Here is a 26,747-nt window from a genome sequence, read left to right as displayed (position 1 = left end):
GGGAGTAACCAGACACGACGGGACATCACAACAAAACAGGAAGCTCAAAACACAGAAGACAGACTCAGAGATGCGGCTTTACACAGAGAGCTGACTACACTAGAAGGGATACACAGGCAGGGACGACACAGAACAGAGGGACCACAGAATAAACACAGAGAAACCAAAACACAAACCGTCATAATTCATAATAAAATCAAAAGTAAAAGTGCAAAAACCAAAAACACTGGTCAGCGACCGTGACAAAGAGAGAAGACAGGTGGTGAGCAAGTGTGCATCCAAACCTCCACAAACAGAAAAACCTGTAAGGATCCAAGTTTACTGCTGTGTTGTTTTAGTGGACCGAGCCTGAAATCTGTTAAACACAAGAATGTTGTAAAGAACTGTTCAACTCCACAACTGCAGCACATTTTCTATCCGTAACACTGAAACGAATGCACTCACAAAATATTAAAACATATATTTTGTTTAAATCACATTTCAATGAATGCAGCTGTGACTAAGTGGTTTCAAAATATTTAAAATATAAAACAGATGTTGAGCAAATGTCTAAAATGTCGTTCATGTCTTGTTCCAACTCCTGTCATATATGAGTTAAAATAAATTGTGTTGTTTTGCTCTTCTTGTAATTCTTGTAGTTATGCACTACATGTTCTACATACAGCCCCATCATTGAAGCCTTTATTATTTAGTCTGAAAAGTGAGCCCACAGTGAGGGACCTGACAAAGAGGAAGTGAGCTGTGCGCTAACACCATCTGTGACTATTGAGAAATCATCTGTGAAATATTATCCTGTGTTTTCCAGTTTTTACCAAAAGAAGAATTAATGATGATGCAACTGTATTATTTTTTTCTCTACACAAGTTCACACTCCAGGTGCCTTAAATTTTAAAGTCCATAAACATTAAGGGAAAAGCTCACCAATCATGAAATGCTTTGTGAGCATCAGTTTGTGACTGTGGGAAAGAAGAACTAGCTTTTAACAGGAAGCAGCAGAACCAGACTTCATGATTAGCAATAATTAAATTTAGAAAATGTGAAATTTCTTCTTTTTTTCTAATTTAAATTCATTCACTCATCAACATCCCTGTTAAAAATTTAAATATTGACATCCTTTATTTCTACTTTTAAACCTTTCAATTTTACTTTTTTTTTTGCTGCTGCTGTTTGTGAGGAGAAATGTCTCCTGTAACAAACAGCTCGCATCTTAACGACTGTAACTCTCAGTCACTGGCTAAAAGTCGGTCTTCTTATTCAGGTGTTTGTAGTGCTCGTCTCTTTCATTTCCTGTTGTTATTGCAGGCCTCTCACTGTTAGCCGCCTTAAACAAACCAAACCTGCTCAGTCTTTGCTTTGTTCTGCAGTTTGAACACAAACTTTTTGTCTTATCTTCTGCTTTGAAAACAGTTAAAGCAGTAGCCCTGTCTCGCTCGTGGCTTTAAACTGATGTCATTAATGAAGCAGATCAACCAGTAGATGGAAAAAGATTTTGATTGTGACTTGTGGTCATCTTAAGCTTCTGTGAGAGGTTAAACAGGAAGGGCCCTGTGCTGGTTCAGGAAGTTAGTCTGAGTTACTTTATCAGATATAAAAACGTCTCTCTGCTGAGAAGCTGCTACCAGAAAATTTTAGCATATTTTTTAGTAAATTTTCAAACATAATTAAACATGAATACTTGCCATGTAAAAAGCTTGGTTCTCAGTGAAATAAAAAAAATAAATTAAATTAATTCTTCAGCCTCAAACGTGCAAAACACGTGGTGAAGTGTTTCTGTGCAGTTTTCAGCCACTGTGCAGTTTTTAGCGTGTGGTTGTTCAGCTTCTCTGCATGTAAGGAGGTGTGCATCGATTAGCCACAACCAAACAAGTCACATTTTCCATTTCACATATTTTTGAAGCCCACGACCACGTGAGAAAAACACTGAAAACACACTAGAAGAGAAGTTTATTAATGCTGAAAATAATTTCCCACTGCAGGAACCAACAAACATGAATAAAGCTATTAATAATAGAGTTATGAATCATATTAACATATTTATATTCTCATTTGCCATAAAAAACATTTAAAGCAAGTTAAAATAGGAAGTTATTTTTGAATTATCTCAGTGAAAATTTATAGATGTCCTCTGGTCTGAGGTGCTGGGAGGACCAGTTAGAGACCAGCAGCTGGACGTCAGTGGTTGGACTGGTGGACTACTTCAGTAAAGAGTAGATGGTGTCTGGCTCTGGTTTAAAGTGTGAACACAAACAAACAGTTCAAACAAAGTTACAGTTTCCTTTCTGACAGAGATTAGACTTACTGAGCTTCAGTGAACACGTGGTTTGCTCGGCTCTGTACAAAGTTAAAGAGCAGCTGTACCTTTGGGCCTCTTTGATCTGGTGGTTTTCGGTCCATGGCAGACGTCGCCTGCTCTCAATTCTGAGTAGATTGTAGCTGGATTGCACTCTGCAGAGTAAAACACTGAAGTTAAAACTACAGCTGTGTCATTTTTTCTATGGCAAACAGTTTTTATTTTGATTATGAAGAGATTAAGTGATCGATTTTATAAAGAGCAGCAGATTCTCACTGTGTTTTTTTCTAACAGCTTCTTAGCAGCTCTGCTGTGAAACACAGTAACCACAAAGAACTTTGGGGGGATGTTTGTGAAAAAGGAAGACAGACGACCACAAAGGTGCTGTCTTCTATCAGACAGCCTGATACATTTTACCACAGAGCAACATGCAAACTCGTTCTCACAACATGAACACTGTTACTGCCCAAAGCAGAAGACAAGTGGTTAGAGTCATCAGAATCAGGCTACCATTATCTGGAATCAGCAAGAGGAAGTAACTTCTGTGGTTTCCACACAGAATTTAAAATAAAAATAGAAATTGGGAACTGACTGATTGGTCTGTTCAGTCAGTGTCTTTTTAGATGTCCTCCTGAAACACAAGCACAAGTCTGCCATTTATTAAGTGTTGCTCACTGGGACAAAACTCTAAACAGAAGCTCCCTGGGATATTCTCAAGGGGACAGAGAGCTGGTCCAGTCCAATCCAATACAAGTTTTAACTAAAAGACTCCTCTTCAGTACTCAGGTGTAGACCTTCCAAGATAGGCTGAGGAATGTGTGATTGGAGCCTACCCTATGGACTCCTCTCTTAAAAAGGGGAACCACCACTCTAGGCTGGCAATCCAGAGGCACAATCCAGACCTCTGGGCTATGTTGCAGAGGTGTGTCAATCAAGACAGCACCACAATATCTACAGCAGCCAACAGGCCACAAGCAGCCTAGTAGCAAGTGAACCTACCCACGGTCCTGCCAGAAACAGAGAAAAACACTTTTTGCAAGCCTTTATTAATTCCAACAGAAATTAGTGTAGACATTCAATGCAACACTCCTACCACTCCCTCTCTGAATCGGGCTGCAAAGACAACTGGTCCCTTAAGTAAAGCACTTTGAATCACCTTGTTGTTGAATTGTGCTATACAAATAAACTTGCCTTGCCTAAGTAGCAGTTGTCAGTTGAATCCTTAGTGATCCCGTATGTGTCAGGAGTGGATGAGCTGAGACACATTTTTTCTAAACACCGCATCTCTGTGGGTTTTAAACCCCAAAACACGCTGCGCCAAAAATTGGTCCCCCGACACAAACAGAGTAACATAGTGTACGCTGTTAAGTGCAGGAGGATTGCCAGGATTTATACATCGGGGAAACCAAACAACCTCTGGCGAAGTGAATGGCACAACACAGAAGAGCAACCTCGTCAGGCCAGGACTCTGCAGTCTATTTACAGCTACAGGCCAGTGGACACTCTTTCAGTGATGAGGATGTACACATCCTGAACAGGGAGGAATGCTGGTTTTTGGAGTCAAGGAGGCCATTTACGTGAAAAGGGAAAGACCATCTCTGAATGGAGGAAGAGGCCTAAGGGTACATCTGTCACCATCTTACAATGCTGTGATTGCAGCCATTCCTCAACTCTCTGTGAATGGGACTCATGACCATTGATCAGTGGTTAATTGATTAATTAAGATTAAGGAACTGACCTCCCAGCCCATTGTTCCTTCAGTGGGCTGGTTTCAGTCATTATGCAAATGTACTGTTTATAAGTTTGGGGAAACCTACAGTCAGCTGAGACTAGAGTTGGATGTATCGAGACCGGTCTTGGTCTCAAGACCACTTTTACGTGGTCTTGGTCTCGACGGACTTTTGTCTTGGTCTCGGTATCGCTGTTTCGGTCTTGCGTTCTCAAATCGACATAGTGTTCGGGAGATTTGGAGTCAACCATCAGCGGAGCGGAGGGGTGGTTTACTGGGCTTAAGCCCGGGTCATTTTTTCAGAAGCATGGGGTCTTTTGGAGTGTAATTTTTTAGTTAGATGCCTGACTGAAAACTGTATAAAACAAAAACAACTCACGAAGCACAGAGCGCACCGTCGTAAATTCCCCCTAATTTTGGTATGATCCGAGCTCAGGCACTAGGCGACTGAGCACAGCACCCATGTGAGCGAGGGGGGAAAAGTTGCTGCCTGCGAGTTTGCTGCAGACAGAGGAGAGCTTAAGTTTGAGCAGGTACCAAAGCAAATCATTCGTACTGAACTAATAATGTAAATATGACGGTGTATCACAAAAGATTGATATCAAACTGATCACTTGGTTGCGTTTCTTGCTCTTCGAGTGAATCAACAAATGGATAAATAAAAAGCCGAACAGCAATGCTGATGTTTTAGAGAGTCTTAGCTTACATTTCATATTTTCAGTTGTTTCCCTCCACGGCTAAACAAACTCTCTAAATCGGTTTCAATTGTGTACTGATGAACACAACAATGGACATAAGGAGCTTCTTTCAAAGAAAAAACTCAGGTAGATGTTATTTTATATATTATGCTTTGAATGTTCAGTATATCTATGCAAAACAAGAGGAATTTCAATACACAGCAGTATACTCACAGTTGAAACCAGATATTTACATACACTTTATGGAGAAAACATAAAAACTTTTTTTACTGTTAAACATCAATTTAGAGTAAACTTGTTTTATTTTAGATAAATAAATGTTGAAATATCTTTTGAATTAGTTAAATGTCAGAATAATATTTAGGAGTACATGTACACTAAGTTTATTGTTAATTAATAAGAAACCTCCAGACGATTCCATTCTGAGCTGAAGAAGCTTCTGATAGGTTAGTAGAGTCCATGTGAGTAAATTGGTGGCACAGCTGTGGATGCATATAAGACAAAACACAGAGCCTGTTTCTTTGACATGGGAACATCAAGAGATGTCAACCAAAACGCCAGGAAGAGAATTGTGGAGCTCCATAAGTGTGGCTGAATGTTGATTACAATTTGGTGCCATTTGCAATTAAGAAATACAGATAGTTTCTCTCTTTACTCTTAAAGTTAACAAATATGTTTTTATATTTATCAATCTAAAAAAATAAACATTTAGTCTGATTTGATGTTACAATTAAAAAGCGTTTGTGTTTTTATCTGAAGATTTTGTAAATATCTGGTTTCAACTGTATATTTGATGATGTTGGTGTTTGGCTTGATTGTCAGCACAAAGAGGGAGAGAGAGAATGAGGACAGAACAGAGATGGAACAAGAGCAGGTGAGACACACGTTAGTCAAATGGTTGTTTACCAAAACTTGTCAAAGGATCTTGCAAAGAAAAGCGTCTGGACTTCTTTAAGTTACTTGAAGACGTTTCACCTCTCATCCGAGAAGCTTCTTCAGTTCTAAGGTTAAATGGTGGAGAGTCCCAGATATAACCCTAGTGGGAGTGACCCCCCACAGAGGGACAAAAGGACCCCCTGATGATCCTCTAATCACCTGAGCCAAGGTGTGAAACTGGGTGTGGGTCCCAATCAGCCAGAGTTTCGGGTGAGTTCATTGTGAAACCTGGCCCCACCTTATCATGCGAATTCCTGAGGTCAGATGGCCCAGGATGTGAGTGGGCGTTAAGGCGTCTGGGAAGGGATCTCAAAACTGGATTATAGATGGCAGAGAGTTGGTGTCGTAAACCCCGCCTCTGTTCAAAGATGGTCGCTCACAGTGGACATAGATGGCTTCTTTCACTCCTCTTTCAAACCATCTGTCCTCTCTGTCCAAAATGTGAACATTGGCATCCTCGAAAGAGTGTCCTTTATCCTTAAGATGCAGATGGACTGCTGAGTCTTGTCCTGTGGAGGTGGCTCTTCTGTGTTGTGCCATGCGCTTGTGAAGTGGCTGTTTGGTCTCTCCAATGTAGAGGTCTGAGCATTCCTCGCTGCACTGTACAGCATACACCACATTGTTAAGGCTGTGTTTTGGCGTTTTGTCTTTCGGGTGAACCAGTTTTTGTCTGAGTGTGTTGCTGGGTCTGAAATGCACCGGGATGTCATGCTTGGAGAAAACCCTCCAGAATCAGAAAGGGTTTTATTGCCAAATGTTGAGCAGGTTTACAACATTAGGAAATTGCTGCGGTGCTTCAGTGCAAACATACTGTTATAAATTATGCTTAAATAGACATGAAAATAAAAATAAGAATAAGAATTAAAAGTGCTAAGTAGATAGATATATATATCTTGGTCTTGGTCTCGTCTCAACTTGGTCTTGGTCTTGTCTTGGTCTCGGATTAGGGGGTCTTTACTACAAGTCTAGCTGAGACTGAAGAAGTCACTTGGATGAGTGACGAAACGTTTCTCCCACAAAACGCTACTAGACAACTTCTGGGAGTAGGTCCTTTGTTTGTTTGTTTGTTTTTTATTTTTTTCATTGTACTAGTGTCTGATTTAAAAAAATAAAATTATCACCTTCTGCGTGATTCACCTTGGAATTTAGATTGGAAAGAGGACTGAGATTCACCTGCTTAACGCACCACCCTCCACCACTCTGTGGAGAAATACCAAGTAAACACTGAGCACAACTGCATTATTCACACTATGCTCTGAATCAGTCTCACCAACCTGTTTGGTCCCAGTCTCAGGAGGTTGTTGTTTAAGTTTTGTAAATAAACTTGTTAAACAGAATTTCCTGGGTTGTACATTTTGAGTCCAAGTACAGCCACCCATGAGTTTGACTGGACCATTTTCTCAACCTCCATTGCTGAGGGACTGTACCATTAAATGCTGGTTTTACAGTCTCTCAGACAGAAAATGTCTTTCAGCTGATTGGGAACACAGTGACGTTTCCCCAGAAGAGCTTCAGAGCAGAGCTATGAGCTTCTCTGTTTAAGCTGTTCCCTCTGTGATCTGCACCTACATAAGTAGTAAGAAATGATGGATGGATGATCTTATGAGAACAAATCATTTTGCATGAAAATATGATCTTGTTTGAATTAATTATAATTTTGTGCATAATGCAGTTATCCTATTGATTGTATTTTACAGAATGTGGGTGACCTGTCATGTGTGTGATTTTGTGTGTTGTGTGATTTTGTGTGTGCAGCCGATAAACTGTAATAAACGTTAACCACCCATCCATTGTATTTTCATCAGCCTTATGCTAATTAGAAGATGCTAGCATGACTAACATGGTGAAGCCTAACCCTGCTAAACCACAGCCTCAGTCTGGCTGTAGAAGTGAAGGATGGAGACAAAGAAGAGCTGTTGTTGGCTGAGGATGTTGTTAGAGGAGATGTTGGCTGTCCGATTGGCCTCCCTGCTGCTGTGGAGCTGGGACGGTCTGCTTGCCTCCACCCCGGGGGGAAGGGTAACATCTCTTGGGTCTGGGTTCTGTTTCCCCTTCTGGGGGCGAGGGTACCTGGACCCGGGGGATAGAGTATGTTTGGGGAGTGTGATTGTGTTTACATGTCCATTTATGTCAGTCCTTACGTTGGGTGAGTGCTGAGTGTTTGTGTATGTGTGCACGAGGGTGGGAATGCATGTTTGTCTGTGTCTATATGTCAGGTCGGGTCTTAGACTCCACCTCTCTGGGAACTCCCAGGCCCTCCAAGGCCTATCTCCCCTCACCACACTCCCTGCCGGTGACTGATGCCCTCAGGGGTCGGTGCATTGGTGGTTCTTGGTGTCTGGGGCTGGGCACTCAGGTATGTACCGGCTCACTCCCGGTGTCTACCTGGCGGGGCCTGGCGCCTGTTGCTCGGTCAGGCCTCCTCCGGGGTGCGGGGGGCCCTCGGGCCTCCGGCCCCTGGGCCTGCAGCTCGGTTCACTCTGGCACAGCTTGTTGCCGGCAGAGCCGGCGGGCACGCCGGTGCAGCCCCCTCTAGCTTCTGCTCGGTGGCTACTGGGTGACGCCTCGTCTGGGGATCCTCAGCCCTTCCCATGAGGGTAGCACGGATGCCCTCCTCCGGTGGTCCTCCTTGGGCTCTCGCACTCTGAGGCCTCTGGATGTCTGGGGCCTGGATCTCCTCCATGCCTGCTTCATGCCCTGGGGGACGGGGCTATGGCTCGCTACATCCTCTTGCAGACCATTACATGTGGAAACCATTTGAATACAAGCGTGCTGATCCACACAGGTGTGCACACGCGTGTTCACTGCTCGTAGACTTAAATTACACCTTTCTTGGCTGCTACTTCAAAGCACATTGTGCGCTGTCTGTCCTGCGTGCTGCACAACGACATTGAATTTTTAGTATTTACTGCTGTTTACACTTAGCTAGATTAATGCGATGGTGTTGTGTTTAGTATGTTGCTTTGTTTTTTTGTTTTTTTTTGCTTGTTTTCTGTTCTTCTTCTCTCAACACTGTCCCTCTCCCCTTCTGTTTTTCTTTTCCTTCCTCTTTCTCTCTCCCTTTCCTATCCCTCACTCATGTCTGTCTCGTCTGTAACATCTGAAAATAAAATATAATAAATAATAAAAACAAAAGTCGATCAAATGGACCAATACGGCAATGCCACGATGATTCATTTGGCAAAATAAATCCATTGGGTATCCTTGTTGGTCTGAGAGACAACAATTCTGACGGCTAAAGAACCAAATGGGACAGGCGAAAAAACAAAAAAAGAAGAGCTGCTGTACCTCTCGCCTTTGATTTTTCTTTCTTGTCTGTGATGACGATTTGTTCATAATTGATGTCGTCATTTCTCACTCCTGAGTAGATTACAGCTGGATCACCTTCTGCACAGTCACACATACATAAAGCACAAATCCAAAGTAAATGTAATTTCAAATATTGATGTCACATAAATGTGAAGTCAGTTAAAATGCAAGCAAACACTGAAGTTAGTTTAGTTCTTTCTTCTTTGTCTTCACGCCTGTGTTAAAACTTTTTCTTGATGATGAGAAACAGGATGTTGGACGACTGCAGCACTGTTAGTGTCTGTTAACCACCTACCACAAACGCACAGTCCAGCACGCGAAGAACAACACAAAACTGCAAACTTTAAAGACTAAGACTCACATTTGATAAAGACAATCAAGTTATTAGATTTTGGATAAAGAAAATAAATAAAAAAGCATCAATTGCAAAAACTTTAACATACAAACTTAAATGTAAAGTCTTAAATGCTTTACATTTTTCACAGGTGGATAGAAGTATCATACTTTGTAGACTTTGTAGATAATCTCTTTATTATCTCTTAGTTTTTCAACAAAGCACAATCAATATTTCAGGATGTTGAGTAATGTCAACAGATAAGTTGAAACTGCTCTTGCCTTTCTGATAAGCTTAGTGTCAAATCATGCCTGGTAAAAGAAAGCTACCCTTCTGTGTGCTAATGAGACGCTTTAGATTCTCAGTTGAATTCAACAGAATGACACGTGTTGGTTCTTCTATGTTAAATTTAGAAGTCTGAAATTACTCAAGAAGAAAAAAACCCACAGTTTTTTTAACACCCTGTAAGAAGGGTGTTAAAGGGTTTACTGGTACAACTAATAGTTCTTGTTTCTTGTTTTCTCCTGCAAGGATCCCTGATGCATCGCAGCATTTATCCAGCTCTCACCTTGGATCCCAAAGTACTGTTGATTTACTGGCTTAGGATTTAGAGTGGGGTGTCTATTATTCAGAGAGTTGATGGTTTGTTTTCCTTTTAGGAAATGTGTGTCTGAGTGTTGAAATGTGTGTATGACTGCAGCCTGCTTTGAAAAAGATGCTTCGACTGTTAGGTAAAGTTACAAAGCAACATAAAGATTGCTGTCCAGTTACCTTAGACTAAACTATGAGAGAAGCACACAAACTATTCTCATAAACTTGATAATGTATTTAGCGAAGTTACATATTTGTCACAATACAACAGAGAAGTTTGAAACTGTCCAAAGATGAGCTTAATTAACGTAGTTAATTAACGTAGGGGAGACCGGGGATAGTTGTAACGTGGGTCAGTTGTAACACTTCCAATTTCTCCAATCAGGGCTAAGTTTCAAATGATGTGACTCATCCTGTGCATGCCCAACTCAGTTCTGCTATCACATGTGAAAAATCAGCACATTTTGTCAAACACAGACAATTTAACATGAAAAAAAGTAATTTGTATGCCAAAAAGTAAGTTTTTCTACTTTATTTCAATTTCTAATAGCATTATCTGATTTGCAGTTAAACTCATCAAACTTAAATTATGTTATTTGTATGTCTATGGGGATATATTCTGTGTAGGTCTTTAGTGCTAGTGTTTTAGCCGTTGGCTGTAATGTTAGCTAGTTCATGGCTATAGGAGTCTGGGTCAGTTGTAACAGCAACAGTCTGGGTTAGTTGTAACAATAATGCAGATGTTACAACTTACCACACTATTACTTTAACTTATATTAAACAAGTTGGGGCAACGACATCAGCAGAGAGAGGTTCACTGGTCGCTTTTGTATATGTGGTTAATGCCATTGGCAACACAATTCCTCCACTGTTTGTGTTCCCACACATACATTATGCAGACCACTGTGTCAGAGATGGACCAGTAGGAAGTACTGGTAGTGGAAATAAATCAGGATGGGTGCAAGAAACAGATTTCCTCATCTTTCTGAAGCACTTTGCAAACCACACCAAGGTAAGCCAGGATAAAAAGTAATGGAATTGCGATGCTGGTGAACAACTACATTTTTTCAGCTTCATTGTTATGTTCAAAGTTGGTGCAAGAGTTGTAGGTTATAATGCCCACTGAGCCAATGAGGCCAAACTCAAGGAAGACCAACCAAAATTAATGAAATATTCAGTTGCAGAAAATTCCATAATTTGTCTTTTTTGGGGGGTTGGAATATGTTCAAAAGCTAGATTTCTGCATTCTGTCACACACACACACACACACACACACACACACACACACACACACACACACACCCACACACACACACACACACACACACACACACACACACACACACACACACACACACAGCTACATAAATTGATGTAAGTGCATTCATGTGTTGAATAAACAAAGATTACACGTTAATGTTTTGTTAGTACCCTTATTTCATTGTGTTACATTTCACCCCGGGATATGTTACAACTAACCCAGACTATGGGGTTAATTGTAACATTTCACTCTTTGTGTTTGAGACCATACCATGCAATGGGTAATTGTGCTGCAGAGAAAATAGCTGCACTATTTAATAGCAGAGACATGTAAATACTTTGCATTACATTTTGAATCCACTACCTTAAAAGAGCTTCAATTTACAGACAGAAATGTCAAAAATGTTACAACTATCCCCGGTCTCCCCTACATGGTGAAACGTAGCTGAATGTGTCACAGCGCCATTACAGGGGTAAAAAGGTCATCTGTCAACCTGCACACCGCTGTGTGACTGTTTGAAATAAAGTCCCTCTCTTTAAGTTATAGATTTAGTTAATCAGAGTGAAAAACACAAATCAAGATTAAAACCTTCCATTGGTTTAAATTCTAAAGTAAATAAGTTTGAAATAATGAAAAAATTTGTGTGGCTAATGGGATAAAATTAATATCTCCTTCCAAAAACTGAAATATTATTATATTATCAAAAATGATCTGCCCTGTAAAGTTTCATCAAAATCCACCTAGAAGCAAATCTGACCATTCAGTTACATACATCAGTTGATCAAGCTTCTGTCTAAAGAGATGAGGAGAGAAGTGTGACGTTATTTCTAACTCGACAAACTGTATGCATAGAGTCACATTTCAAACTTTTACTATATTACATTACTTTGCACAATCTACAATTTGTGTCTGTGGATGTAGTTTGTTAACCAAAGACAGGCAGTATTAGTTGATAACATAGCACCCCATCCTCTCATCTAATTTTTCTACACTTTTCTACTATGGACATCACAAAGCATCTTTCTATCTGTGATTAAATAAACACCATGCTAGTTATGAATACCCGAAATCCCAGTTTAATAAATAAGATGACAAACATGTTTACAGTGATAGTCTGAAAGGTGTCACCATGGATCAATGCAACAACAACATAATTGGCTAATATGCTTAGGTTTTGAGGTTTTTTAATTCTTTCTTTCTTATGATAACAATAATAATGGAGTGGATTTATATAGCGCTTTTCAAGGCACCCAAAGCGCTTTACAATACCACTATTCATTCACACACTGGTGGAGGCAAGCTACGGTTGTTGCCACAGCTGCCCTGGGGCAGACTGACAGAAGCCAGGCTGCCATATCACGCCATCGGCCCCTCTGACCAACACCAGTAGGTGGTAGGTGAAGTGTATTGCCAAAACAGCTGAGGATGTCGGAGCCAGGGAACCAGCAACCTTCCAATTACAAGACGAACTGCCAGCTCTTGAGCCACGCAACCCAATTGTAGGCTAACCAACACCAGTAGGCGGGAGGTGAAGTGTCTTGCCCAAGGACACAACGACCAGGACAGAGAGCCCGGGTAATCGAACCGGCGACCTTCCGGTTACACATTTACGCTTCCCAACCCCCTGAGCCACGGTCGCCCATGATGTCCTTATATATTTACAAATACAATATGAAAATGTCACTGTTCCTGTATTCAACCCGTATTCCACAGTATTCAAATTTCAGAAAAACAAAGTTGTCTTGCAAAACACAATCTTGCAACTACCCAACCGCCAGCACTGATCAAAGCACTCAGTATTACCTTTGTTTTGTTTTATTGGTTGTTGTTGTTGTTGATGATGTTTTATTCTAATGTCACTGTATGTGATCTCTTCTTTCACAGCTTGATCTGTTTAAATAAATAAAAAGTCAGATAAGAGAGAAAAACAATATAAAATAATCTTTCATTAAAAGCACTGAAAAAAGGGTATTTTAGTTTTATAATGTGTAACAACAAGGAGTAATCACAATAGATAACTAGATTATTGAACAACTCAAACTCATTAAATCTGACTCTCACCTTTAGGTTTCCTGTGAACATGTTGTCTAATCAACAAAACCAGTAACACCAGTAGGATCAGAAAACAGACTGATCCAACAGATGACAACACAGGTATGAGAGGGGAACCAGGGCTAGTGATGGAGGCAGGAGGAGAGGTGGATGTAGGTGGAGGTGTGGATGTAGGTGGAGGTGTGGTGGTGTGTTCCCCTAAAATAAAGCAAACACAGTCATTAAGTTGTCGTCACATTGTGAATGTTGAAAGCTGCAGAAACACAGACAGGTGAGTGTGTCACCTGTGACAGTGATCCAGCTGGATGGAGACTCTCCATGACCGCTGATGTCACACTTGTAGAGGCCTTCATCAGACCTGGAAACATGCTGGATGGTCATGTGACCTGTAGGCTGCTTCCTGATGAGGGAGCCATCTTTATAGAAAGCAGCTGGGAGGTTGGAGGGAGTGGTCTTTGTTTTACAGAGCAGAGTGACGTCATCTCCCTCCATCACAGGGAGGACAGGACTCTGCAGGATCACTGATCCACCTCAACACAGAGACAAACTACAGCATTTCATCCATTTACACACAGCTTCATCAACACTAACTCCACACACTCAGCTTACCAGTGACTGTCAGGTTAACCATGTTACTGATGGGACCCTCTCTGGACTCACACCAGTAAACTCCACTGTCCAATGGGAAAACAGTGATGTTACAGGAAGAACCAGCTCCTTCTCCCCACACATCTCCACACTGAGTCCTCTGTTGTTTGCTTGTGTTTCTCCTCAGAGTCCATCCAGCAGAGCTGTCGTCCTCCTCACAGCTCAGAGACACAAAGTCATATTCAAAGAACTGAGAGCTGCTGGGACTCACAGTCAGACGAGCTGTGAGGGTTACAATGAAAAACTGATGATCACGTCTTTGATCTTTACTGAAAACGTTAAATCAAAAGTTTAAAACCTGTCAGAGTTTATCAGGTTTAAACTGTGACAGAAGAAGGTTACTGACCTTGGTTTGTTGTGCAGCTCAGCAGTGAGATCAGAACTAAAGAGAAATGACACTCAGGTTGATTTGAGGTGAACATAAAGAACAACTCCACACACTCTGAAATATCTGCTCATTTTCAATTTAAAGCCAGCAACATGTTTAAAAATATTTGGTTGAAGATCTCTTTATCCATTCTACCTGATTTGAGGCAGAGAGAGAGTGGGAGCTTACCCTAGCTGTCAGAAGCTGCTTCTGGCACAGGTCCTAAAATTGTGACCATCTGGCCAGTTTAGAATCACCAGCTAAGTCCTTGTAATGTGGAGGAAACTTACATACACTAACACTGCACCTCTGTGACACCTGTACTGTTACATATGATAAATAAATCTTGCCGTTTTCTTTTTATTATTATTTTACACAACATCAACTCTTTTCCAGAAGACTTTTCTTCTATGGGGCTGTGGCCCCCCCACACCCTCTAGCAGATCATTACATGGAGGAACCTTTTAAAAACAAGTGCGTCCATGCTCACAGGTGTACACACGGGTGATCACACCCACAAACTACACCCTTTTTGGCTCCTACCTCAAAGCACACTGTGCGCTGTCTTACGTGCTGCACAATAGTGTTCAATACTTAGTATTTACTGTTATATTCCCATAGATCATCATGATGATGTTGTTTATTATATTGCTTTCTGTTCTTGGAATAAAATAAACAATAAAATAAACAATAAAATAAACAATAAAATAAACAATAAAAGGGGAATCAAATAGACCAATGTGGCAAGGCAAGGGTGGTCCATTTTGGTAAAGTAAATCCGTTGGGCATCTTTCTTTGCCTTTAGACAATAATTCTGATGGTAAAAGAGCCAAACGGGACAGGCAAAAAAAAAGACTTCTATTTTTGTTACTGATGTAAATGTATCAGACAGTTTGAACTCTTTTACTTTTTATCTAAGAAGCAGCTTTTAATGTGATCACAGTGATCATGAGCACAGACTCTGAGTATATATAAAATATCCACTGCATTTAAATAACACAGTAAAGTCTTGTGTTGACTTTCAAGCTGTGTTGATATAATGAGTGAATGATTTGATCTTTTCACTGCCTGCTGTGTTTCCTCGACTCCTGAGCAAAGATAAAGAGTCAGTTCAGACCTGCAGTTGGTCCTCGTGGTGTTTTGAACTTGAATTCAGCCTGATTTGTTTTTCATGTCTTCTCCTCCATCATCAGTTATCAGGAGAGCAGACAGTCAAAGTACAAGAATTCAAACAAACACAGAGATTCTACTTACAGAGCAGACACAGCACAGATGTTTCCTTCATCGTCCTTCTCACTCATTTGAGCTTTTTTTCATTTCTGTCACTGACACCAAGTAAAGCCCGCCCTCTTCCTCTGAGCACCAGCTTTCTATTGGTTCAAACACAGTGAGGTGTGGACTAAATTATAGAAAAGAAGATACAAGTAATTAAAAAAACTATTTAAACATATAATTCTTAACACAGTGACCTGCCTCAGAAATTTATTGGTTCACACCGATGAAAAGAGAAATAATGAAATCTAATCTCCTCTGCTCTCAGTGATCTGTAGTTTGGTTGATGAACAAATCCATGTCCATGTAGTGGACGTCCCCCTCAGTGAGAGAGGCAGATATGAGCTGAAACACAGGAATCAAACCAGGGACGCTGCTGTTATGGAGCTGAACTGGAACCATTCAGACACTGAGGCCCTCTGAACACATTTTAATTACAGCTGTGCAGAGACACACTGATGACTGACTGGAACACTATGATTCACATTTTACATTAACACCATCCTCACACATGGTTTATATTTGACCACTAGAGGGAGATGTTGCACTTTAAACACTAACATGGATACAGTACAATGATGTTTCCACATTTTGTTATCAATAAATAAGACACCAGCTACTCCTGTACAGCAAATCTGAACCAGATTTTTGTCAAAACTGTCACAGTCTTTGCTTCTAAACTTTTTACTCTAGTAATTGAATTTACAGTTATGTTTTCATTTGACATATTAACACAACTGATCTAAAATCAGACAACAAAACATAAAATCAGCATATTTTTTACTGTAACAACCACAAACATGTTTATTGAATCATATTTCATAACTTTAAATGTAAATATAAATTGCCAATTTTAAAAGCACAAGTTTTGAAAACAACAAAGTTATTTGCATCCATTTACCTTTTACCTTCAATTTTTAAATAACCATTTCAAACTATTTACAGAACAATCAGCTGTTCTGCATTCAATAAGATGCCACACAAATTATTTGTGCCACTACATAAAAATAATTTCTGTCTGTAAAGGAAACATCACAGCCTGATACCTGCAGGTCTGACAGCAGCAGGTGTATCACTCCTGTTTCTACCTGGAGACGGCAGTCGCCTCATTGTTCTGACACACAACTCAAAACTATCCACAACACTACACACTAACTACACAAGACAACACATTAACTACACACTCCAAACACGCTAAACGTCACAAATCTCTCTCATCTCAAAACTCTCTCTCTCTCTCTCTCTCGCCGTCACTCTTCCTAAACAACCAAATGTCATGTTACCATATAATTTTTTGATCGGTCGACATGAAAGGGCTGTTTTTTGTTTTGTTTTTTTTATTTTATTTTTATTTTTTGCTCATAAGCAGAGAGTTCTTGCTAGCGCTGTCCTTAGACGTTAAACATGACGAAACTATTGAGGAAAAAACGCCATGTAAATATTGTTTATCATGACTCTGGTTTTACGTGGCCTATCAACACAATTTAAACACTGCTATAACTGGTATATATCACCTTGTTGCTATGTCTTTAAGTGGTCATGTGATTGGCTTACCGCTAATGCTTTATTCTTCCTCAGTCAAACAGCAGCACTCATGCAATTGTTTTGCCCCCCTGAGCTACAGGTGCCAAAAAGTGATCGTGATTACTATCCGCGGGAGCGCACGCAGCAGCTTAAAGCTGTAGCGCCCAGGTTACTTACAGCTCCTTCCGTACAACTGATATAAGATGCGATAAGCTGAACATAGCTTCAACCGTCTGTTTGTTGAAAAATAGTAACGCGACCGCATTTTCTTGTTAGTAACGGTAACAGAGTTGTAACGATAGAAATAGTAATTAGATTACTCAACACTGAAAAAAGTTATTCCTGCAGTTATTTCCATCACTGGTATTCAGTGTGTTAGTTGGATGAGTTGATGATGAGAATGATTTCCTGTGTCGTTCAGTGGTGCTTTTCGGTAATCTCAGTCTCTCGCTGAACGTGCTCCTGTGACTAGCCGGCATGTCATGGAGTGGGTGGGAGGAATTATCCAACATTGTCTTTATTTTGGACAACATCTGCCCCTCCAACAGGACCGGGAGTCCAGCTCCATCCCCAGAAGATTACTGGCCTTGCGGATCACTTTATTGAGTCTATTAGTATCAGCAACCCTCAATCTGCTCCCCCAACATGCAACAGCATAGAGGATCGCACTGGCCACAACAGAGTCATAGAAAATCCTGAGCATTGTCCAACAGATGTTGAAGGACCTCAGTCTCCTCAGAAAATAGAGACAACCCTGACCCTTCCTGTAAAGTGCTGTGGTGTTTTTAGCCCAGTCCAGTTTATTGTCAATGTGTACTCCAAGGTATTTATAGGTCGTGTCCAAATTCATGGGCTGCATCCTCCTGAGGACCCGGCCTTCGCGGTCTACGTGGGCCGGGTCCTCAGAAGGTCGGGTAGGCCGGAAGTAAACGGCCGTGAAATTGGACGGTCTAGCCTTCTGATTAGCGTCACCGCTGTCTCGGTGGAGTTTAATAAACTCAGCCGTCTGATCCTTGCTATCTAAAGTATAACAGGACAAATTCTCGACTGTCTCATACTTCTGTTTAATCAGTTTTCTGTTTGACGTTTAGTCAGCTGTGTAAAAACCAAGGAGGAACCCACCCGGGGGATTAATAAAGTTTTATTTTATCTAATCTAATCTAATAACTTTAATCTCAGCCAAACCGATTTACTCACGAACAAACAAAACACTGGAAAAAAAGCCCAACAATAACATTTTTAGGTTGTCTAAGTGACTTATATATTACGTTTAAACCGAGCAGCGATAGTCCGCGGTGATCTGAAAATGATGTGCCGGGAGTTTTGCCGTTCTCGGCCGCATCAGTAACCCTCGAGCTCCCGGCTAGCTATCGAGCTAGTGGGTAGCAGACGTCTCCGAAAACGTCGAAGCACTTTTGCAAATATGCGATACCTTGATAAACCGATCAGATATTTGATGTTTACACAGCTACTTTCTCGCCTGAAAATATGTTAAAAGTTTATTTTGTGACACAGAAATATTAGTATGAGTAATTTTAAAACTTAGTAGCGACCGCCAGTGTTGGAAACTGGAGTTTGGCTGGGCCACGCTATGAATTCTGGGATATGGTAGGCCACGAAGGACACACCCGACCCATCCTTCAAATTCGGGGAAAAGGAGGACGCATTTGTCGGCTGCATTCGGAGGAGTCTACGAATTTGGACAGCCTTCGGCGCGTCGCTGTGACGTAATCGGTCTACAAATGCGGCCTCAGGAGGATGCAGCCCATGAATTTGGACACGACCATAGTCCTCCACTATCTCAAGATTTACCCCCTGGATTCAAACAGGAGTCAAGTGTTTCCTGGTCTTCCTGAAGTCCACGATCAGTTCCTTGGTCTTTGCCACGTTGAGCTGCAGATGATTCTACTCACACCACGTGACAAAGGAGTCGACTACAGCCCGGTACTCTGTCTCATCATCCCTGCTGATGCATCCAACCACCGCAGAGTCATCAGAAAACTTCTGAAGATGTGTGCGTCTCTGAGTACGTGACTTCCTGCCGGTCATAAAAGTCCACCTCCCTTTCAGACCAAAGTTATCCAGTTACAAACATTGAAACCCTCACCCAGGTATCCCCTGGGGAATTTCCACTCAACATTAACTTCTCTTTGTCTTACTTTCACAGTTCAAAGTGGGGGAGGGTCTCCTAGAAATCTACTCCTAAATTCATGACACACTCAGGCCTTTACTGCATCCAGGGCAGTGTCAGTGTCTCTACAATAATTCTACATCACACTAAACTCCAGTGATCCAGTACTGAAAAGAATCGACAAACTGTTGATACCTTTGCTCAAAAAGTATTTTCTTCAAGATGGATGAATACAGATTGACTCTTAGTTTTCCAAGATGACCATGAAGCAGATCATGTGCTTTCCTGTGTCCTGTGGTTAAAAATCACTTGTGTGAACTTGTGATATCGCGAGTCTTTAAGGCAGCTAACCACTCTTATTAGATTTTATCATGTGTTGGGGGAAAACTCTGTAAAAGACCCAGGAGAAATAAAGACACAATGAGACAAGATCACTTTTTATGCTTTAACGTGCACACGGGTAAGCTGTTCAGAACAACTCACACCGTGTACAGAGGCTGGGCACTTTTTATAGGAAAGACAGTGAGAACAGGATAAGAAAATACAAAACAGATAAAATAAACAACTCCATATGTGGCGCTAGTCTCGTCAGCAGAGAGCTGGGAGAAAGCTGTGAGAGATAAAACAATCTAAAACAATATGTCCCAGAAACAAGATGTGTTTGCTGGGGAAGTCTAAAAAGATAATTCTAAACTAATCTAACCATAGGCAGAGGGCAGACAAAAGGCATCTTTGTACATTTAAAAGAAGGTAAAGAAACATAGAATCATTTTTCCTGTAACATTCCCTCCTGTTTTAACTTATTTTAAATGTATACAACTGTTAGGTTTGTAGCTTGAACCCATCCGCTGGAACGTTGAAGACAATATAATTACACTGCTAAGCAAGACACAAATAGGCAAAGTTCTTCATGTTACTCGTGCACGGGAGAGAACCAGACAGAGCGCCGTTCCTTCGCTTGACCCCAGTAGCTCTCGTCCGTCCTCCCATACACTATCCTTTTATTGAGGTTACATGAATATGCATAGGTTCATTAACATACGACGTCTACATACAAACAGAGTACCTTGCCTGTGTGTGTGTGTGTGTGTGTTGCTGATCAAAGGGTCAAACATCCTTGGTCAGGAAGAGGGTAGCCTCCCCCTCACCCTAGATGGTTCATCCTAGATAACACGGTGAGGAAGTCCTGCAGTTCATCTAAACAAAGAGCACTTAGACTAGAACAGACGCAACTACGTTAATCCTACCATAAAACAATAAGACATGGTATGACCTCTCATGCTCCCAAAGTGCTGTCTAATACACACAAAGTTTGCAGACTATCAAGGATCAAAACCTCTACCAATCTACAACTAATTACAAAACTCTAAGCATATATAAGTAAATATTTCTAAGCATAAATGACAATCAACAATACAAATCTAACATTTCCCCCCTTTTTGACCTTTATGCTTGAAAAGTTCCCAGGTATGAATACCTCATGTCTGACAGTTTCAATGCAAACCTTTTTATACTCAGCATATGTCAAATCACCCTAAATTACTGAAAAGGTACACAGTTCAACAAATGTATTAGCAGTTATCCCATTCATTGAGCTCATCTCATGGCAAACTGCATCTTACGAGCAAACAAAGAAATTGTTAATTTAATAGTGAAAAATAAAAAAGTAACATTTTCAAAAACATCTCAGCTTGGTGATGCTTCCTCCAGGTGTGCACATCACATGTCTCTCTGCAGAGTGGTTTGAGTTCTGCAGGGCGTCATGAATGTCTCTTCCAGTTGTTTCCATCGTTGTCCATAGGACCAGAGTCCAAATGTATGTAGAATAAACATTCAAACATACCAGTTGGTTTTGTTGTTTGTCAACATGGTTCTCAGCTATTTCCAAAGCTGCAGACCTCTCAGCACTCTAGTTTTATGGCCTCCCATCACCTCACTTCAGGCCTTCATCCTGCGAGGGGGATATTTATGACTCCTTCATTGTCCACGCTCTGCAGAGAAACACCTCTGTGGAAAGGGTGCAGGGTTCAGTTGTCTTACTGCTGTTATGATCCCAGCAGCCTTCAGAGTGTCATCGTATGCACAGTATAGTGGCACAGCATTAGGTGATGTTCATAGGAAACTGCTGTCATCACCACCATAGCTTCTGGTTCCTGTGCTTTCACAGAATCATGATGTCATCCTCGAACTCCTTCTACGCTGTCGATGGAGCTTGGCACGCTCCCCTCATCCCACGAGTTTTCATGTTCCAACGCTGCTGAAGGTTTAAGGCAGAGCACGTCGTACACCTTAGTTGTCTTCCTCAGCGTCAATATTGAATCTTTCATTTTATTTAAAATCTTGCTGTGGGAAGTCTCCTCTTGATTTCCTGGAAGCTTAGTAGCACAGCTCTCTGTGTGATGTCTGCTGTGCTGAAGATGATCTCTGATCCTCCTGAAGCCTCTCTCCCATCTTGTGGACGATCCTCTCCTCTATTTTGCAGGCAGTTTCATGGTCCTTGCTGTGGCTCCAAGGTCTGATTTCATGATGGGCCCCAATCAGCTTGATCTTTGACCTCAACCACTGCCTGGTCCTGTCAGCTATGCGCTTCTCACTGGGCCTCTGAAGATTTCTCAGGAGATTACTGCTGCACCTGTATTTCCTTGCTAAGAAGAAAAACTTCTATTTGGAGAGCATGTCAACAATCATCAAACCACATTCTTTAGTTCAGTGAACTTCACTTATAGGCCATCAAAGCCTCATCTGAACATGGATGCACCACTTGCATAGGTTTAATATTTGTAAATAAAACGGCTAATCACACAAATCACTGCAACAATAATAGTAAACATTGTTTAATGTTAATCCTTGCACTCCACCTCTTGACGCATGGACATTCCCATGCGTCAACTCACCAAACCTGGATCCCTGTCTTAAAGAAAAAGATTAGCTAGATCATGTCCCAGGCAACATCAGGGCATCTCCTCTGGAGTAGCTCCGTAACCCTGCAATAAAAGATGTTAGCGTGTGTTGCATATTAAGTTTGCTTAACACCTGGCTCTCCCAGGAGCCTGCATACACACCATCACGGCCTGGAAAGCAAAATCTGGAAGTGAAATCAAACTTCATACCTGTAAACAATTGTATCATAAGAGTAATAAGCATTCAACATCAGCAAGACAAGTGTCATGTGCAGGTTTTCTCAAATCAGTAACTACAACTATTATCCTAATTCACCTCAGACATGGATTATCCCATGTACTCTGTTAACATTAATGTAATCAGTGACTTCTCTTAAGCAAAGTCACTCCACTCATATATTATTATTATGGGTTCAAAAGTGGCCAGCAAATGAGCCCATAATAAACTATTCCATAAATACCGTAATCTCTTATTTGTTTTACCCATGTCACTTGTCCGCTTCAGCTGAATCTACTACAGCATTCTCAAAGAAACAAACATTAGCAATACACATTGACTGTGGTCAGACGGAGGTCAGACACAGGTCAACGGATTCTAGAGGTGCCATAAAACACCATAAAGTTAACACTCGCTGTGGAAACAGTAACACTGGTCTCATCACAGTATGTCTCAAACTATATTAATTTCTCCATCAACATATAGCCTGTAACTACAGTTTTCGTCACACATAAACCCAGAAATCTTGTAGTAGAGAAACATTAGCCAGTATTCCTATAAATCACATGATCAAACACATGAAGAACCGTAATGCTGTAAAAACGAAAATGCAAATGTTAGCGCTTGCGCAGGCGTATGCATACTTTGTCACAGTTATCTCTGTGAGCACACAAGCTAGTGAATGACACACACATAGTAAATTCACAGACACAGAAAATGGCATTTAAAATGTTAAATCATCACGCAACCCCGAGTGTTGCTGTCATCTTCCTGCTTCTGTAAAGGGAAGCACACACAGACTCATCTGCACCCCTGCCAGGCGGGGGTCAACTTCACACAGTCGTGTTACATCAGTAAAGTCTTGTCAGCTTTTACCAGTCAGTCAGTTTTGTTTTCCTTTCACTCACTCATTCATGCATTCATTCTTTCTTTCTTTGCTGATAGTGGAACCTTGTTACACCCCGGCCTAGGCAACCGGGGTGCAACGTAGAAAAACAAAGATAAGGAAAATAAAAATAAGGAAAATAAAAATAAGGTAAAAAAAACACACGAGAAAAAACTAATACGGGTTTCCACAAAAATCATCCCAAAACGACCACTATTTTCTTTAAAGCAAAATGATATTTATTTACAACGCAAGGCGCCAAACTATTTACAACGGGGGGGAAAAAAGATCGCGACCATGACAACTGACACACAGGGCTTAAATACATGGAGGGAACAATCAGGGAATGGACAACAGGAGGGAAACACAGCTGGGGCAAATCAGAACTGACGCGACAGGGAAAATGTAAACTGAACACACTAAGATGACACAGACTTTCAAAGTAAAGTAGGAAACACATAACAGTCACGCAAAAACAACACATTACCAACGCCAAATCGTCAATCCCGGAGGAGCACCTAGACACTCAAATCCACACACAATTACGGTCACAGCCGTAACACCCCCTTACCCAAGAATTAACATTAACCCCAAAATGTTCGCATTTAGTTTCCACTCTCAGCAAAATGACGTCATTTCAAAAAGAAAAAGAAGAACTTTAGTTTGGATTACATCGCTGAATCCTTTTGGACTGGGACTGTCATTTAATAATTGTCCCAAATAAGTGGCTTTCTCCAGAGTCCATTTAAATGTGGAGAACTCACTTGGCACAATTTTCTCAACGACGTGTAGCGCTTTTAATTCCCGACGTGCAGATCTGCTTAAAGAACAGAGATTATCAAACAAAACTTTCAGTGCACTGTGAAAGTATCAAAATAAAAAGGCCTTGTTAAGTCATGACACAAACTCCTCATCTCAGGTAAATCATACCATTAGCATGGTTTATCATACCATCATACTAATCGGCAGGCTCGACTTCACAACAAAAGAAAAATCATCAGCTAGATTCACTCCAAATCAATCATCAGCTGCACAACACACAACATAATCCTAATGTCTTATTAGCTATGAGTTTAATTACCAGGTCTGTGCTCTTCACTCATTTAGGCCACAGATCTATTTTATTCAATTTTCCTTTTCCCTTCATCATAAAACATGTGACATGCTGTCATGCACTTCACAAAACAGTCTGTTCTGACGTATTCAGAGTTGTGTATCTAAATACAGGATTCACTCGCACATCAAAGCAGGAAACTCAGTGTTTTAGAGTCTCCACTCAACACACAACAACTCCAACACATCTCATTCACTCGTGCTAGAATTCAATCACCTGTCATTAATCTAAGAACGATCAACTAATTTGCATATCAGCTATTAACCCACTAAGTTGACAGGACGACAGAAAAGCATGTTCAAAATAGTATCACAAAAGACAATTTCCCTCATACAGTAAATTACTTATGCTGCCTCAATCAAGCAGGAAGCTTCTCCCAATTTACCATTTTAACACTAAATTTATTGTCTGATCACTGATTTATCAAACCAGGATTTTTTTTTTTTTCCCACAAAAGTTAAATTGTTGTCCTGCAACTTGGAGAGTCAATTTTTTTTCTTTAGGATAAATTCAGCATTTGATAACAAGTGTCTGCTAAATTGACACTATTGTAACACTGATGAAAGATAACAAGCTAATTTTCATTGCATGGGTTTGTGTTATTAGGCAGGTCTAATGCATGTCTGTGGAGCTGCATCTCCAGCAGAGCATGTTCTTAAAGCTGCCTTTCCTACACACTTCTCTACTATTATTTAATCATTTCTTAACTAATGTGCTATGAGTCTTCATGAGTCATTTTGTGTTTGGAATTGTTAGTAGGGTTAATGCATGTTCTGCTTGTGTGTGTGTGATTTTGTATATGTTTCTATTTTCGCAATGTTTCAGACTCCGTCTCAATTTTCCAACTTAAGCAGTCAGTTTTCTTTTCCCCAGGTTTGCTAACCCAAATTTTGATTTCCCACATTAAATAACAGCATTCCTCTGTGTTCTCACCTAGTCTTCTCACTCTGTTGTCCTCTCACTCTTTTGTCCTCTCCCACTTCAACAGTCCAAACAGCCGGCAGTTCTCCTTCAGCTTTGTCCTGTGTTCCACTGTCTCTTCTTGCCATTTTACTCCACAGGTGGCAAATGTCAAACTCCAACTGTTCAGTTCTCCTCAAACGTTTTCTTCACATGCACAGTGAAGTCACAGCCTGTTGTAAACACAGTGCCATCCATCCGATCAGTCAGGATGATGGGTTTGCTCTTCTTCTCTGATACTGTTTGTCCACATTGCTGCTGCTTTGCTGGGACTCTTTGCTCAGGACTTGCTGCTGTCTCTTTATCATGTTATTGCTTTGGAGCTGCATTCCTTGTCTTCAGGGAGGGGTGAGAGCTTGCTTGCTTGTGAGGTTGAGAGACACATGGCGCTGTAAATAAGTCAGCCAGAAACTTGGCCTGCATGTTTCCAATGATGTTAAACTATAACTTTCTTCCGACTGCTGCATGTGGAAAATTGATTCAGGTCTGCTTTTCACCTGAAAGTGACAAACTAAGACATTTCATTATTATCATCACTGCTTAATCAACACACATCTCTCTCTCTCTCTGTGTTTTTGTGAACAGTCTTTTCTTAAAAGCAGAAAATGAAATTGTAGTTGTTTTTGGCTGATCAACACAAAACCTTTTTCCTATGATTTTTCTTTTTCACTCTTTTTTTTCTTTTTTTTTTCGTTACAATAGCTGGTGACCTGCAGAATCACCGCTCTCACTCACAATCAAAGGCAATTACTCTTGCACAGTGCACAAAAACACTGTGATGTCAGACACATTCACACTCACTTTTTCATCTGCATAAATAAATCACATGACTGATGATATGTGCCATGGTGATCCATAAGCATGATCACCAGTTTATTTAATTATTTTTAATCCAACAAACAAATAATCAAAAACATGATGCTGATGTTATGAACACTCTACACACAAGTCAAGATGCAGGAAAACTGCTCATGGAAACGCTGCACACTCCAGTTATCACAGTTATCATAGCGCTGTTTCCCTCTCTTAGAGTAGTTCTCAGACAGCTCTCGATCTGATAATGTGTAGCCTGCTCATCAGCTCAGAAGAAAAAAACAAACAAACTGCAACGCAACATCACACAGTAGTTGCTCTGCCCACAGCGGCAAAGTCTTACACTTTCATATTCAACTCAGCTTCTCCATCATGTACTTTTAGATGTTTCATACAGGGTTGAGCATATTAGTTGTTTTCACAGATGTGCTCTATATCTCAACAATGGCTCATAATAAGACGACAGTCTTTCACACAGGTCAAGTGCCTCTATGCACTTCATTAGTTTAAATATTTATCTATATCACTTCACCTCACATGTCATCGTACTGAATTTAAGCAACCACAAGCGTAATGTAGATGACTTTTAACAACTATCCACCTCAATTACGTCTATGGTCTGGCACACAGGCTGAAGAGTTAACGTTTTGTGTCAGCAAGGGGTGGGGGGACAGCCACCCACCAGAGCATAGCTGCTGATGTGGGCTGGCCTTCT

The 26,747-nt window shown here is 40.8% G+C and overlaps 2 protein-coding genes across 3 annotated transcripts in view; both read right to left on the bottom strand.

The window, feature by feature from the left end:
* The window catches only part of LOC101479240 (matrix remodeling-associated protein 8), a 359,831-nt gene that overhangs the window by 30,948 nt on the left and 302,136 nt on the right, over positions 1 to 26,747 (bottom strand). The gene's annotated exons all lie outside the window — the stretch shown is intronic.
* LOC112430871 (uncharacterized) lies at positions 1,715 to 15,584 on the bottom strand. The gene is made up of 9 exons (XM_076878184.1): positions 15,470 to 15,584; positions 14,195 to 14,230; positions 13,810 to 14,070; positions 13,485 to 13,730; positions 13,210 to 13,398; positions 12,952 to 13,038; positions 8,942 to 9,040; positions 2,359 to 2,445; positions 1,715 to 2,224 (listed from the first exon to the last, which is right to left on the bottom strand). The coding sequence occupies exons 1-9, from the start codon at positions 15,498 to 15,500 to the stop codon at positions 2,193 to 2,195; spliced, it is 1,068 nt and encodes a 355-aa protein (XP_076734299.1). The 5' UTR covers positions 15,501 to 15,584; the 3' UTR covers positions 1,715 to 2,192.

This window comes from Maylandia zebra, linkage group LG3, assembly GCF_041146795.1.
Source record: "Maylandia zebra isolate NMK-2024a linkage group LG3, Mzebra_GT3a, whole genome shotgun sequence".
Lineage (NCBI taxonomy): Eukaryota > Metazoa > Chordata > Actinopteri > Cichliformes > Cichlidae > Maylandia > Maylandia zebra.
Note: the sequence above shows the minus strand (reverse complement) of the source record. Positions and strands in the feature narration are given on the sequence as shown.

What these genes read in the sequence shown, in the direction of transcription:
- LOC112430871 (XM_076878184.1), bottom strand. Translation starts at nt 15,500, where the DNA reads ATGAAGGAAACATCTGTGCTGTGTCTGCTCT. An exon ending in CAGCTGGATCACTGTCACAG is followed by an intron (nt 13,399 to 13,484) that starts GTGACACACTCA and finishes GCTTTATTTTAG; the next exon opens with GGGAACACACCACCACACCT. An exon ending in CAGATCAAAGAGGCCCAAAG is followed by an intron (nt 2,225 to 2,358) that starts GTACAGCTGCTC and finishes ACTTTAAACCAG; the next exon opens with AGCCAGACACCATCTACTCT.